Source organism: Myotis yumanensis, unplaced genomic scaffold (assembly GCF_028538775.1).
Source record: "Myotis yumanensis isolate MYYU_CA2020_CCGP unplaced genomic scaffold, mMyoYum1.0.hap1 SCAF_10, whole genome shotgun sequence".
NCBI lineage: Eukaryota > Metazoa > Chordata > Mammalia > Chiroptera > Vespertilionidae > Myotis > Myotis yumanensis.
The window spans coordinates 7,182,369-7,195,836 of NW_027223761.1; the positions used below are offsets into that span (position 1 = coordinate 7,182,369).

Here is a 13,468-nt window from a genome sequence, read left to right on the forward strand (position 1 = left end):
CTGGGACCTTTCAGTCCACAGGCTGACACTCTGTCCACTGAGCCAAACTGGTTAGGGCAGATTTTCTTCTTTTTTAATATGTTTTTATTGATTGTTAGAGAGGAAGGGAAAGGGGAAGAAGGAGAGAGACACATCATCAATCGGTGCTTTCTAAACATACCCCAACCAGGGATGTTGAACCGGAGACCTTTCTGTGCATAGGATGATGCCCAACCAAACCACACCAACCAGGGCTCTCTTTTGATTCTTGGCACTGCTGCTCTTGAATTTGAAGCCAGCCTCCCAAGGTTAGGAACAGGGAGCAGCCATCCTCTAGGGGATGCTATTGAACAGCAGGGCCTTCCTATGGATGGCAGCAGTCCCTCACTGCCACTGTCCCAGTTGGCTTGCGGATCCGCAGCACTTGCCCCCCAGGGTGCCCTCCTGGCTTGCTGTGAGCCCTCATGCCTGCAAACAATCCTTTCTTGACCCGAGTTCTCTGGTGCTACCCCAGGAAGCACTTTGATGTCAGCCTTCCCCTCCACTGGAGCACCGGCAGAGTACTGAAGTGTCCGCTTAACCTAGTGTGAACCCCATGCTACACATGCTCCTCCCCACAGTGAAGCATGGTGGTGGAGAATGTAAATTACCACGGTGATTTTGTACCTGTTAAATAACTTGAAATTTCTTTTGATACATAAGCTAATAAACTTGGGGCTTTGGGCCACTGATTTAATCAAGGAGTGGTTGGGTGTAGGGGTCTGGAACTGGATCCCTTATTTCTCAGGAAACTTGGTTCCAGGGTTATAATTGCTCTGGGTAAGTTTCTGGCTTCTTTGTGGTTTGACAGACTGTTGATGTGCACAGGAAGTAACTCAGTCACAAAACTGCCTGAGTAACAGCTCTCACCAGCTTATTCCTATGGATTTTGTTCACTTTGTGTAACCCTCTGAAAGTAGGAGAGTAACTGTTCTTTCCTGACTGACAGGCACTTGTTTTGCATGTTTAAACCAATCATGGATCATTTTAAAAATAAGAAATGGGCTCTAAAGCATTTTTTCTTTTTCATTTGAGAATATGAGTCTAGGTTACTTTAGTGCAGAGCTCTTTTTCATATGAATAAGAACTTCAAGTTCTCGTTCACATTTGAAGTGAGGTCTCATGTTGGTCAAGTCCCGAGGGTAGAGAGCTTAGGGAGGTCATTGGACAACCTGAGCATGTCCCCCGTGCGGCCACGTTTGGCTCAGGGCATTGTTTGCCGCCTCCTGTGGTTTCCTCACTGCTGGTGTTTGACTTTTTCTCCTTGTAATTCTGCCTAACTGATGGGGAGGGTGAGGAGGTCTCCCTCTAGCCTGCTCCTGCTCCTCATTCCAGACAGGTTTGTCAAGAGGCAGGCAGGCAGGTCACACAAGTGGCCTGGTGTCTGTTTCCCAGGTGGCTCCACCAAAGAGATTTGCTTAATGAAGCTTTGGGCTCACTTCTCAGTGACTTGTACATCCCTGACTTTGGCCAGGATGTTAGTTCTGGGAAATATGGTTCTTTTGTTTTTTAATAATTAAAAGATTTTAATAGCTAGACAGCCATGTGGTGCTTTCCAGATTTGGATTCTCAGAGTTCAAAGCACTTTTTATGTAGCTTTAAATAGAATACAGTAACATCTTCACTTACATGGGTTTAGTAAGCCTTGATGCTTTCGTTATTAGGGAAAATCAGGTTTGAAACCTGAAGTTCTTCACTAGTTTATATCTATGTAGAAGCTATAATAGACTTAGCATTAATGAGAACTAACAATACAGTATAACAACTATTTATACAGCATTTACATTGTGTTAGGTATAAGTAACCTACAGGTGAATTAAGGTGTGCAGGAGGATGTGCATGTTTTACATGCAAATACTCTACACAGTTATGTAAGGGACTTGAACATCCTCGGGTTTTGGTATCCAAGGAGGTCCAAGGACCAATCTATGGATACTGAGGGACGATTGTATGTACATAAATGTAGGCATTGACATACACATTTATAATACATTCAGAATTTGCATTCTGTTTATGAAGCAGCTAAAACATCAGGAAGCATTTAAAGGAATACTATTGGTAATATTTCTTCCCTTTTACACCCAAAAGACTTACAATAGGATCTCCAGACGTACGTACATACATACATACATACATACATATATACATAAATAAATAAAGGAAAAAAACAGTCGAACACAGTAATTGAGAAGGACCTTTTCCCTGTGTGACCAGATTTCCTGTAAACTCAGAGCCTGAGCTATGCTACTTGCTCCCTCAGAAAGACGACTCATTCTCTGGCACGTCTTTGAAGTTACCAAGCATTATTTTAACTTGTAAAAGACAGCTGGTTTATTCCTTTTTGATTTAATGAATTGCCATGCTACACATCATATTTTCCAATAACGTATTCAAGACTCGGTCCCAGATTCCCACAAGCCAGCCTTGGTGTGCCTTCCTAGTAGCTGCCTGCAAGGCTGGCCCTGTGCCCCATGTGCTCATAGAGTGTCATGTCTGGGCAAGAAGGGACCGCCTGACAGTGTGAGAACGAACAGAGAAGGCGGTGGGTATCTGGAGTTAAAGCAAAAGGTGAGGTTTTAGGTTGCAGGAAAGTAGATAAAGTTTTTTTCAGACCTAAAAGGCCTTCCAAAGCCAAATATAAGGTTTATTTTTTAATTACCCACAATTTGGATTATTCATGCCATAATTCCCTGCTCCCAGAATAAATGACCAGGAAGGAAGGGCAGGGCATGTCTGCAGCAATTTGCAGGATGGAATCCACGATCTCTGCTCAGAGAGGACTGACTCGGCTACAGCCTCCCTCCCAGCAAGTGGCCTCAGGAATGATGCCTGTAGTTCAGCCACCACCTACTGTTCATGCCCCTTGTGTGGGACTCACCTGCAGGAAAGAGTGCTCTTACCTGTCCACGGGCATCACACACATTGTTTTTCGTCTCCATATTTATTGTTGGGGTAGAGTGAGGAGTGGTACTTGCTTATATTCATAAATTCTTTACTCCTGATCCATAGCATAGAACACACTCCCTGTTTCACTTGCCCTGGCCTTGCTTGTTCTTTTAAATTAGAATATCAACATTTTTGTGGAGTTCATTTTAACATTCTCCCATTTTCCACCTAAGAAAACCCACGTGAGCTGGGCTCTCTAGTAGTGGTGTAGGAAACAGCGTTGTAGACTTTTCAGAGTGGTTTCCAATTAGTACTAGAATTTTCTGTCCTCTCTCTAAGGTAGGTAGAATAGAAGTTAATTTTATACTCGTTCCAACCTCTAAAACTTTAATGTTTTTCTTTTTTAAATGAACATTGTGTTTGTAGGGTCGTGGATGTTCTCTAATGCTGTGTGGTTGTAGTGGGATGGGGCAGGGGACGCAGGGAGGGAGGGTAGGTGGTCACTTGTTGGATCTTAATGAGAAGGTTGGTGGTGTCCAGAGGTAGCCAGTACACCTTATAATTTCAGACTGTCACATGTCACTTGAATCATCTCTTTCAACTAGACAACCCAATCCTCTCTCAAGATAATTTGCAGTAGGAGACAGAGTGGTCCCTTAACATTTTTTACAGTGACATATGCAATAGAATGACTTGTGGACCAAATTCCAAACATTTCCTCTTGGGTAAATTATGTCTGAAATTATTTGAAATTTTTCTTAGAAAACACACCAACTTTTCAAGCCCTACGGCTAGATAAATAAGGTGGTTTCTGAAACACAGTGGGCAAGTAGTCTGTAGAATGTCATTAGAATCATTATATCACTGTCACTGGTCCTGGGGTTGCCAGGCCTTTTCTGATTATCAGATGCAACAAATGACGTCCAATTTTATTGACCAGTTTGGCTTCAACGATGAGAAGTTTGCAGATCAAGATGACATTGGCAAGTGAGTATATTTTCCTGCTTCCATAATTGTTTCGTATGCTCTTGCTCTTTGTGAGACATTTTATGATTTTCCTGGATTCTTGGAACTTGTCTGCACCCATGAGTCAGGAAGAACTTACCCTTCCAGATTAGTTCTAACCTGTCAGGCCCTGCAGCACCCAAAGGACAGGGAGGAATTAGATAGTCTCCCACTAAGAGGGATTGCCTTTAGGCTTGACCTATTTCACAGAAGTTTATTTTTACTAAAACGTAATTCATTCTGCTGCTCTTCAGTCATTAGAGTTAGGTGGCAGAACTAAAGCAGGAAACCCCTGTGTTACTTCCCAGGCCTGAGCAGCACCTTCCCTTACAGCACACAGTGAGGGTGCAGGAGCAGCGCCACCCCGTGCTCCCTTCTCTAGGGTACTCACCATAAGGCAGAGTTGGGTTTTTTGCAAGAGCCAGGCAGCCAGACCACTCATTGTGCAGTCAGGGTAAGAGGAGCACGGCAGGGGGCATTGCTGGTGCTGTAGAAAACCAACAGATAGAAGCTGTGTGGGTGACCCTCGGAAATGGAAACAGACCGGTCTAGCATCTTCCCTGGGGGAATAAAGCGCCTCAGAGACGGGTAGCACGGCTCATTGAAAGCAAAGTTTTGAATGTTGGATGGCTGTTCTCACAGGAGACTCCCTGGCGACGCTCAGGAACACCAGATTGTTGTGGTTCCTCGCAAGTTTGTGGAGCTACAGCCAGTGGAGACTGTTGTCCATCACAGCTACGGTTTAGGCATGGGAGAAGCTAAAAGACATTCCAACTCACTGTAACTGCCATTCAACCGGCCACGTTGGCACCCTGCGCTTCAGGCTCCACTGTCAGCCGCAGGGGTGGAAAGCTGTCAGTAGCCCTGAGAAATCCAAAGGGAGCATTCATGTCTGACCCCTAGGGGTGCACACACTGGAACCTGCAGGCTCCCCACACAGCATCTCTGCACATGCCTGTCTGCACTCATTAGGATTCCATACTCTCTTTAAAATTGGTATTGGGGGACTTAAAATAAAATAATGGTTGATTAGAATAGATCTTTTAAGATGATAAGATAGCCCCACCTGTTAAAAAATTATGTTACCAGGCTCTGAATTTTTTACTCCTTGCTTTCTTCCTAATGCCGTATTCAGGCCTAAGATTTCAGGGACATCTGTGTCTTTCATACATGAATTTGGCTGTACCTGGAGAACTTTTGTGTGCTTTTTATGTTTTGACTTATTTCTTTGTGAGTAACCTTTTCCTGGTTATGGAGCCATAGTTGTCCATGGATGTTAAAAATCTTTTATAGGATGTCTTTGAGGGTGTGTTTATTGTTTCTCAAAAGGCTTCTATTTCAGCCTTCCCATTTAAAAAAAAAATTCTCTCTTTTTAAAATATTTTTTTGTTGATTTTTAGAGAGAGAGGAAGGGAGAGGGACAGAAAGATAGAAACATCAATGAGAGAGGACGTCATCGATTGGCTGCCTCCTGCACGGCCCCCACTGGGGATTGAGCCCGAAATCTGGGCATGTGCCCTGACTGGGAATCTTACTGGCAACCTCTTAGTTCCTGGGTCACCACTCAGCTGCTGAGCCACACCAGCTGGCCAGCCTTCCCATTTTATGTAAATCCCTTAATTCCAAAGGAGGGGTATCATTTAATGCAAGAAGGGTATGTGTTCTTTTAATGTATGCAGATTTTAATGATAGTGTAAATATTTTCAATTTGGAAAATTTTATGAATACTGTTTCTGTGAGTCTAGGTAATTAACTATTTCTACACTTACATTTTGTTTACAGTGTTTCTTTTGATCGGGTGTCAGACATCAACTTCACCCTCAATACAAATGAAAGTGTAAGTATTAACTTAGAAGTGGGAACTGGGTGAGTCAGGCTGCATTTGGGTGCTGTGTACATCAGGGGCTCTGGGCCAGCAAGCTTCATCTTAGATTGGTGCTTTTTCACCCACTCACATGGCCTGCCTGGCCCTGTGGCTAAGGGGCAGCATGGCTAATAAAACCAGGTCACTTGTGATTGCAGTGTAGACCTTTAGCTTCTAAGAATGCAGTTCGATGCTAGCCTGCTGCCTTTTTCTGCTGTATGTCAGCAGAACTTGGGCCAAATCAGCACCAGCCTCTTAGCCCCAAGCAGTTCTGAAACATCATGTCACCCACATCAACTGATCTAGTGGATTAGTGTCGCTTGAATGGACAGTCTTTGTTGTTGTTAATCCTCACCTGAGGATATTTTTCCATTGGCTTTTTAGAGAGAGTGGAAGGGGGGGGGGGGGTGGGAGACATAGAGAGAGAAACATTGATGTGAAAGAGACACGTCGATTGATTGCCTCCCGAACAGGATTGAGCCTGCATCTGAGTAATGTGCCTTTCACCGGAATTGAATCTGGGACCCTTCAGTCTGAGGGCTGATGCTCTATCCACTGAGCCAAACCGACTAGGTGACACATTCTTGAATTTTAGGTTGATCAGTATGAGAGACCACTGGTTTATTGGCTGATGTGATAAGGTAGAAAGTGCTGACTCCAGTTGGTGCCCATCACTGCTTAGCTGGACTGGAAAAGCTGAGGAAATACAGGTTGCTTTTTGTGTTCCGACAGACCTGAGACTGCATCGCAGGCGGGCGGGGTGTTTTACTAGATGAACGTGAGTCCACAAGGACAGTCCTGGCTTGTATGCTGGTTTTGAATCCAGTCTTAGTGGGGAACTTTTTGTCATTACTTCCACAGAGGCTGACATTAGATATTTGCATTTTATTTTGGTGTATGTGAGCAGCACTGTTTTTTAAAGGAAATAGAAGAATGCAATTTACATTGTTCACTTTGGGAGATTTGAGCTTTAAATTTTGTTCTTTTCCTCCTCATTTTTATTTAGGGAAACATTGCCCTGTTTGAAGCATGTTGTAAGGAAAGAATCCAGCAGTTTGATGATGGCGGCTCTGATGAGGAAGACATCTGGGAGGAGAAGCACATTGCATTTACACCAGAATCCCAAAGACGGTCCAGGTAAAGCAGAGTCTGTTCCATTAGCAATAATATCCAGTGCGTAAAGCAAAGATTGTTAACGTATCCTCTCCAAGCATGTATATCTGACCTAGAAACCAAAGCTTTTGTCATGATCAGAAATACCCTGGATAACTGCTGTGAGCTGGTGCTAGTACTCCCATCTGTAGGGTGATAGGAGAATGGACGAGTCAAGGTGACCTGCTTGAAAATGCTGGGTGTGCTTATGTGTAGTTCGTGAAAAGTTGTGACATAGCCTCTCCCGACTGGGAAATGATGCCTGGGAATGTGGTCACAGAGTGATTGAAGAACTGTTCCTCACCAGTAATAGCAGCAGCAGCTGGGTTGTGTATTGTTCCTTACACAGACTGAGCGTTTCCCCAAGGATCGAGAAGTTGTTTCTAAAAGCTAATCTAACTTGGGGAGACAGACTCATGTCAATTGATACCCACCAGAATTAGTTCAGTATTTTTTCTCCCCCAAATGTTTAAGTCACTATATCATAGGAACCTAAATAGATTTGCTTCTGTACACAGGGAGTTCTTGTTATCTGAGTATTCATTGTCAGAATCTTTACAGTTAAGTGAACAACAGCTGAATGTTGGTGTACCTAATAACAGTTTCAAAGTACATGGAGAAACACTGATCAAACTGCATGGAGAAGCAGACAAATCCATAGATATTGATAAGACAATAGGCAGAAAACAGTCCTACCAACAAGTCTGGTCTTCTGGACATTCGTGAAGCACTCCAGCCAACAGCAGGACAGAATTCTCTTCAAGTGCACATGAAAGAGTTATTCAGAGAGACTGTACCTGGGCCATAAAGCAAGTTTCAGTAAATTCCAAGGTTTCAAGTCATACAGAGCATGTTCTCTGACGCCAGTGCACTTAAATTAGAAAGATACAGAAAGGTCTCTAGAAAATCTCCAGAAGTGTGGAAACTAAATAACTCGTAATGAGTTAAAGAAGAAATCAAAAGGAAAATTACACCGTATTTTGAGTTGAAAGAAAATAAAAACAGAATATCAGAATTTGGAGGGTGCAGCTACACAACATTTGAAGGGATCATTTTAGTCCTAACTGGTTATTCTTTAAAAAAAGAAGCATCTTAAATCAATGATCTCATCAAACAGAAAAACAGTAGAGAAAAATTGTTATCAAAAGTTGTAAGATTAATTAAATTGATATACCTCTAGATAGAACGATCAAGAAAAAGAAGTTACAAATTACTGATATCAGGAGTGAGAGACGTGACATCATTACAGACTCCACAGATACTAACTAAAAGGATAATAAGAGAATCTTATGAATAGCTCTATGCCAGTAACTCTGACAACTAAGATAATCTTTGAAAGATACAAACTACCAAAGCTTGAGCAAAAAAGATAATCAGATGAGTCCTGTATCTATTAAAGACCTTTCTGGTGAATTCTCCTAAACATTTCAGGGAGAAATTATACCAGTTCTATACACGAACTTCCAGAAATTTGACAGGGAGGGTATAGTACCTATCTCTATGAGATATTCTTTAATCTTTACCCAAGGATATGTTTATTGATTTTAGAGAGGATGGAAGAGAGAGAGAGAGAGACATTGATGTGAGAAAGAAATATCAACTTGCCTTTTGTAAGCACCCTGACTGGGAACAAACCCACAACCTAGGTATGTGCCCTGACCAGGAATTGAACCCACGACTTTCCAGTGTCTGGGATGATGCTCCAACCAATTGAGCCACACTGGCTAAAGCCAAAAAGTCCTTTTTAAAACTTTAGTAAATAAATGTGACAATAATATATTAGGGCCAAGCAGGGTTTATTCCAGGAATACTGAGTTGGTTTGGTTTAACATTTGAAATTCAGTCAATAAGCATGTGGCTGAATCCATCATGAGAATTCCTAAGAATTCTCAGCAAACTGGAGATAGAAGGGAATTTCTTCAACCTGATTAAAATCTTCTACAGTGAACCTGCAGTTAGCATCATTTTTTAAAAATATATTTTACTGATTTTTTTACAGAGAGGAAGGGAGAGGGATAGAGAGTTAGAAACATCGATGAGAGAGAAACATCCATCAGCTGCCTCCTGCACACCCCCTACTGGGGATGCGCCCGCAACCAAGGTACATGCCCTTGACCAGAATCGAACCTGGGACCCTTCAGTCCGTAGACCGACGCTCTATCCACTGAGCCAAACCGGTCAGGGCATTCTAAATGGTAAAAGACCAGAGGACTTCCCTTTAAGATCAGGAATAAGAGATGTATATTTGTTCTCACCACTGCTTTTCAATATTGTGCTGGAGGTTCTATCCGCTGCAGTAAGTCAGGAAAAAAGAAAAGGCACCTAGGTTAGAAAGGAAAAAGTAAAAATATATCCACAGACAGCATGACTGTCAATGCAGAAAATTTACTGGAATCTACAGAAAGACGACTCGGACACTTAAGTGGCTTTAGCAAGATTGCACAGTACAAAGTCCATAAAATAGTATTTCAGCACATTGCAACAAACAATTAGAATCAAAATAGCTACACAATACTATTCAGAATAACAGCAAAGTATTAAATGCATAGGGATAAGCCTGGCAAATGATGTGTAAGACCTGTACACTGAGAATTATAAAACAGCTGAAAGAAACCAAGACTTGATCAATGATAAATGTTTATGAATTAGAAGACTCAACATAGTTAAGAGTTCAGTTTTCCCCAAAATGGTCTCGATTCAGTGCAATCCCAAACAAAATTGTAACAAGTTTTTTGGTAGCTGCTGACAAGTTGATTCTTAAACTCACGTGAAAATACAAAGGATCTGGAATAGCCAAAACAGCTTTCATACAGGACGAAATTGGAGACCAACACAACCTGGTCTCAAGTAACTGAGACGAGAACTGGACTGAGAGACAGAATGGAGCCCATAAGTAGATACATAGACAACTGGTTTTGATGGAGGTGCTATGGCGGTTCAGTGGAGAAAGGGTGGGCTTTGGAACAAACCATGCTGTGTATGCAAAAGAACAGCTCAATGCATACTTCAGAGCTCAAAATGGGCCATTGCCCTAAGTGTACAACTATAAAGCGTATACTAGAAAACCTTCGTGACCTTGGGTTAGGCAAAGATCTCTAAGATACAACACTAAAAACACTATACATGAAAGAAAATGTTTAGTGAGTTTAAATTTATCAAAACTAAACACTTCTACTCTTCAAAGGACACTACTAAGAGAATGAAAGGACAAAGTAGCCCTAACTGGTTTGGCTCAGTGGATAGAGCGTCGGCCTGTAGACTGAAGGGTCCCGGGTTCAATTCTGGTCAGGGGCATGTACCTTGGTTGCGGACACATCCCCAGTAGGGGGCGTGCAGGAGGCAACTGATCGATGTTTCTTTCTCGTCGATGTTTCTAACTCTCTATCCCTCTCCCTTCCTCTCTGAAAAATCAATAAAATATATTTTTTAAAAAAAGGACAAAGTATACACTAGGAGGAAAACACTGCAGTCGCATGTCTGAAAAAAGAATTTGTAGGAGAGGCTCTGAAGCACTCAGAACTATCACGAGAAAGAAGACAGTAACCCAGTTTTCAAATGCACTGAAGACAAGCAAAAACTTCAGAAAAGAAGGTATGTGGGTGGCAAAGCAGCAGGAAAGAGGAGCTCAGCACCCTTGGTCAGTAGGAAAAGTCGGGTTGACAGACACAAGGTACCTCTGCACACCTGTCGGAGGCTGCTGCTAGGTTGTGCTCCACATCTTTAAGCCAAGGATAAGGCAGCACAATTACAGAGCAGAGTCTTAATGAAGTGATGTCAGACAGATGAGCTCCTGATAAGTGCAATGTGGTTTTCTGTTGTCGAATGACCTGTAGAATTTTCTGGTGGCTGATATGCGGCATTAAGTCCTTTTGGCCCCTTTTTTTCTTAGCTCGGGGAGTACAGACAGTGAGGAAAGCACAGACTCTGAAGAAGAAGACGGGGCAAAACAAGACTTGTTTGATTCCAGTAGTGCCAACACAGAGGACAAGATGGAGGTGGACCTCAGTGAGCGTGAGTCACCTTTTTCTTCCGAGCACATGTGTTGATCTGTGTTGAAATAGTCCTTGAGACACATGTCATTTGATCCTGCAGGAAGAAGCAGGTCACACTTCTGATGGTGGCACTGCTGCTTCCCTTGGTGTGGAAACACCTGTGTGAGTCTGCAGAGGGGCCATGGCACACTGTGTCCTCTGGGTGCTTGTGCTGAAGAGGAGAGGCCACAGCTGTGGAAAGATGAGCCGGTGTTGTCATTTGTAGAATCATGAATGCACTGAGCCAGACGAAACACCTTAAAGCTTAAACAGTTTTAAATGGGGTTTTTCAGTTTATTTGTGATCTTGAAACCTTAAAACTCCCTTATTTATTTCCTGCTACTTGCTAAAAAGACTTGTGTTAGCTGGCTTATTAAAATTAGTTAACTTCTAAGAGTTTCAGGTGAGATTTCCAAGCATTCAGGTATCGTCCCTTCTTGGTATCAGTGCAGCCCTGCCACACTCACCCAGACTTAAGGGCAGGAAGCATGGAACAGACCCTAATTCAATGCCTACGACCTTCAGGCCCTCACTGAATCCTCAGCTGAACCTCAGTAAGTGGATAGTCCCTATCGGAATTAAACGGGTGGGGAAACGCAGGCTTGGGGAAGTTAAGTAACTTGCCCAAAGTCACAGTAAGGTCTTTAGAACTGGAACATTCCTGTTGTACATGGGTGCTTCCCAGTCTCGTGCCTCTAGGATAATCTTCCTAACAGCTGGCAGATTCCTAGCCGAGCATGCCTCCCTACAGCCTAGAGGTCCCCCGTGTGCTAGGAAATAGCCCTGAGAGAGAACAGAGGTTCCACACCAGCTGAGAGGATTGGGGATTCAGCATAAGCACTGGGAAGGGAAAGCATGGTGTGCATTGAACTCAAGTAACAGCCTCATGTCATCTGAAGGGGCACATCTCTGAGGAGGTGGCATTTAAACAGCCCTGCAGGTCAGATCCAAAGTTGGCAGGCAGGTGGCATGGTGACAGGCACCGCAGATAGGAATCAGATGCCCATACAGATCCCGCCATCCCCACCCACCTCTGAAATCAGCCTGTGTCTGCAGGACTTAAAAGTAAATAAAGCTCCTCTCTGTGTTCTCAAGCTTCACTTCTGACACCAGCTGGTGGGCTTTTCCACACGGACCACATCTCCAGCCCCAGCTGGGTGTCCTCCAGTTCAGTTCGGATACTGTCTCTGGAATTGGGGTGGATCTCCCAGGGGAAGGCTCGCTTCTGCAGCCTTCTCCCAGTTCAGATGCCAGTCACAGTGAGACACGGGCCCTTTGTACTTCCAACCAACCAGCTATAAATCGGGAGTTCCTGTGACCTCTTTGGGTTCCATTATAGCTCACAGAACTCAGAAGAGCACTTGACGTACTACTACCAATTTATCACAAAGACTATTGTAAAGTATACAAAGGAATAGCCAGGTGAAGAGATGAGTAGCAATCTGAAAGGGTCCTGAGCACAGGAGCTTCTGTCCCTGCGGAATTTGTCATGGGCCACCCCAGAAGCTCTGACCCTGCAGCGTGGGTTTTTATAGGGGCTCCATGAAGTAACTGATTAAATCATGGCCATTCATGATTAACTCAACTCCCAGCCCCTTCTCCCTCCTACAAAGTGACTTCCCTTGGCATCCAGCCACCAGTCAGCTCATTAGCATACAGAAGAAACCATTTCTGAGATGAGGATGACAGGGGAGGGACCAAATACATTGCTTGGTGTCCGTGCTAACTCTAGGAGACTAACTCCAGGAGACTGCAGTGGGGCCCTTAGTCCCTTAGCAGTGAGACATGGGACCGGATGTGGATTAGGAAGCATTAAGGTTGTTTCCAACTTACTGCAGTTGAATGAATAGCCAAAATATTCTTTATTTTTAATAAACTTCTATTTTGGAATAATTTAAGATTTACAGAAAAGTTACAAAGATTTTACAGGGAGTAGCTTCCTTCACTCATCTTCCTAACAATGTTACTATGACCTTGGTACACTTGTGAAAACTAAGCCGTTAGATTAGCATATTCTTGTGTAGCTTTGCATCTTTGATATTTCTACTGGGAAAAATCTCAGTGGGAATTGCTAAGGCTCAGAAGGCACTGCAGTTTGTAGGCAGGTGGATGCTGTGCCACTGCCCACCAGGTGGTGGTGCCCTACCCTCCTACCCAGTGACTGTGGGGAAAGGGGATGCCTTCCCCCACATCTCCCATCTTTTTTTAATCATTGCCAATCTGTTTGTGTAAAATATCTTGTGTTATATTAAACTACTGAAGTGTTCTCAAAATGAAATTCCTCCTCTCTTTAGCACCCAACTGGTCAGCCAACTTTGATGTCCCCATGGAGACAACCCATGGTGCTCCCTTAGACTCTGTGGGCTCTGACGTCTGGAGCACAGAGGAGCCGATGCCAGCTAAAGAGACAGGCTGGGCCTCTTTCTCAGAGTTCACATCTTCCCTGAGGTGAGCATGGGTACCAGCTCTCCACACCTTCCCATACGAGAACTGTGGGATGATGTGCTTTGCC

At 43.5% G+C, this 13,468-nt stretch overlaps 1 protein-coding gene across 11 annotated transcripts in view; it reads left to right on the plus strand.

The window, feature by feature from the left end:
- PPP6R3 (protein phosphatase 6 regulatory subunit 3) overlaps positions 1-13,468 on the plus strand; it is a 78,778-nt gene that overhangs the window by 53,881 nt on the left and 11,429 nt on the right. For 5 of the 11 annotated variants that reach the window (XM_070427690.1, XM_070427692.1, XM_070427697.1 and 2 more), the window contains 5 exons: positions 3,794-3,891; positions 5,692-5,746; positions 6,780-6,910; positions 10,815-10,936; positions 13,251-13,404. In XM_070427690.1, coding sequence (XP_070283791.1) covers positions 3,794-3,891; positions 5,692-5,746; positions 6,780-6,910; positions 10,815-10,936; positions 13,251-13,404 — 560 coding nt within the window. The remainder of the gene's footprint in view (positions 1-3,793; positions 3,892-5,691; positions 5,747-6,779; positions 6,911-10,814; positions 10,937-13,250; positions 13,405-13,468) is intronic. The other 6 variants (XM_070427693.1, XM_070427694.1, XM_070427700.1 and 3 more) reach the window with 2 other exon arrangements.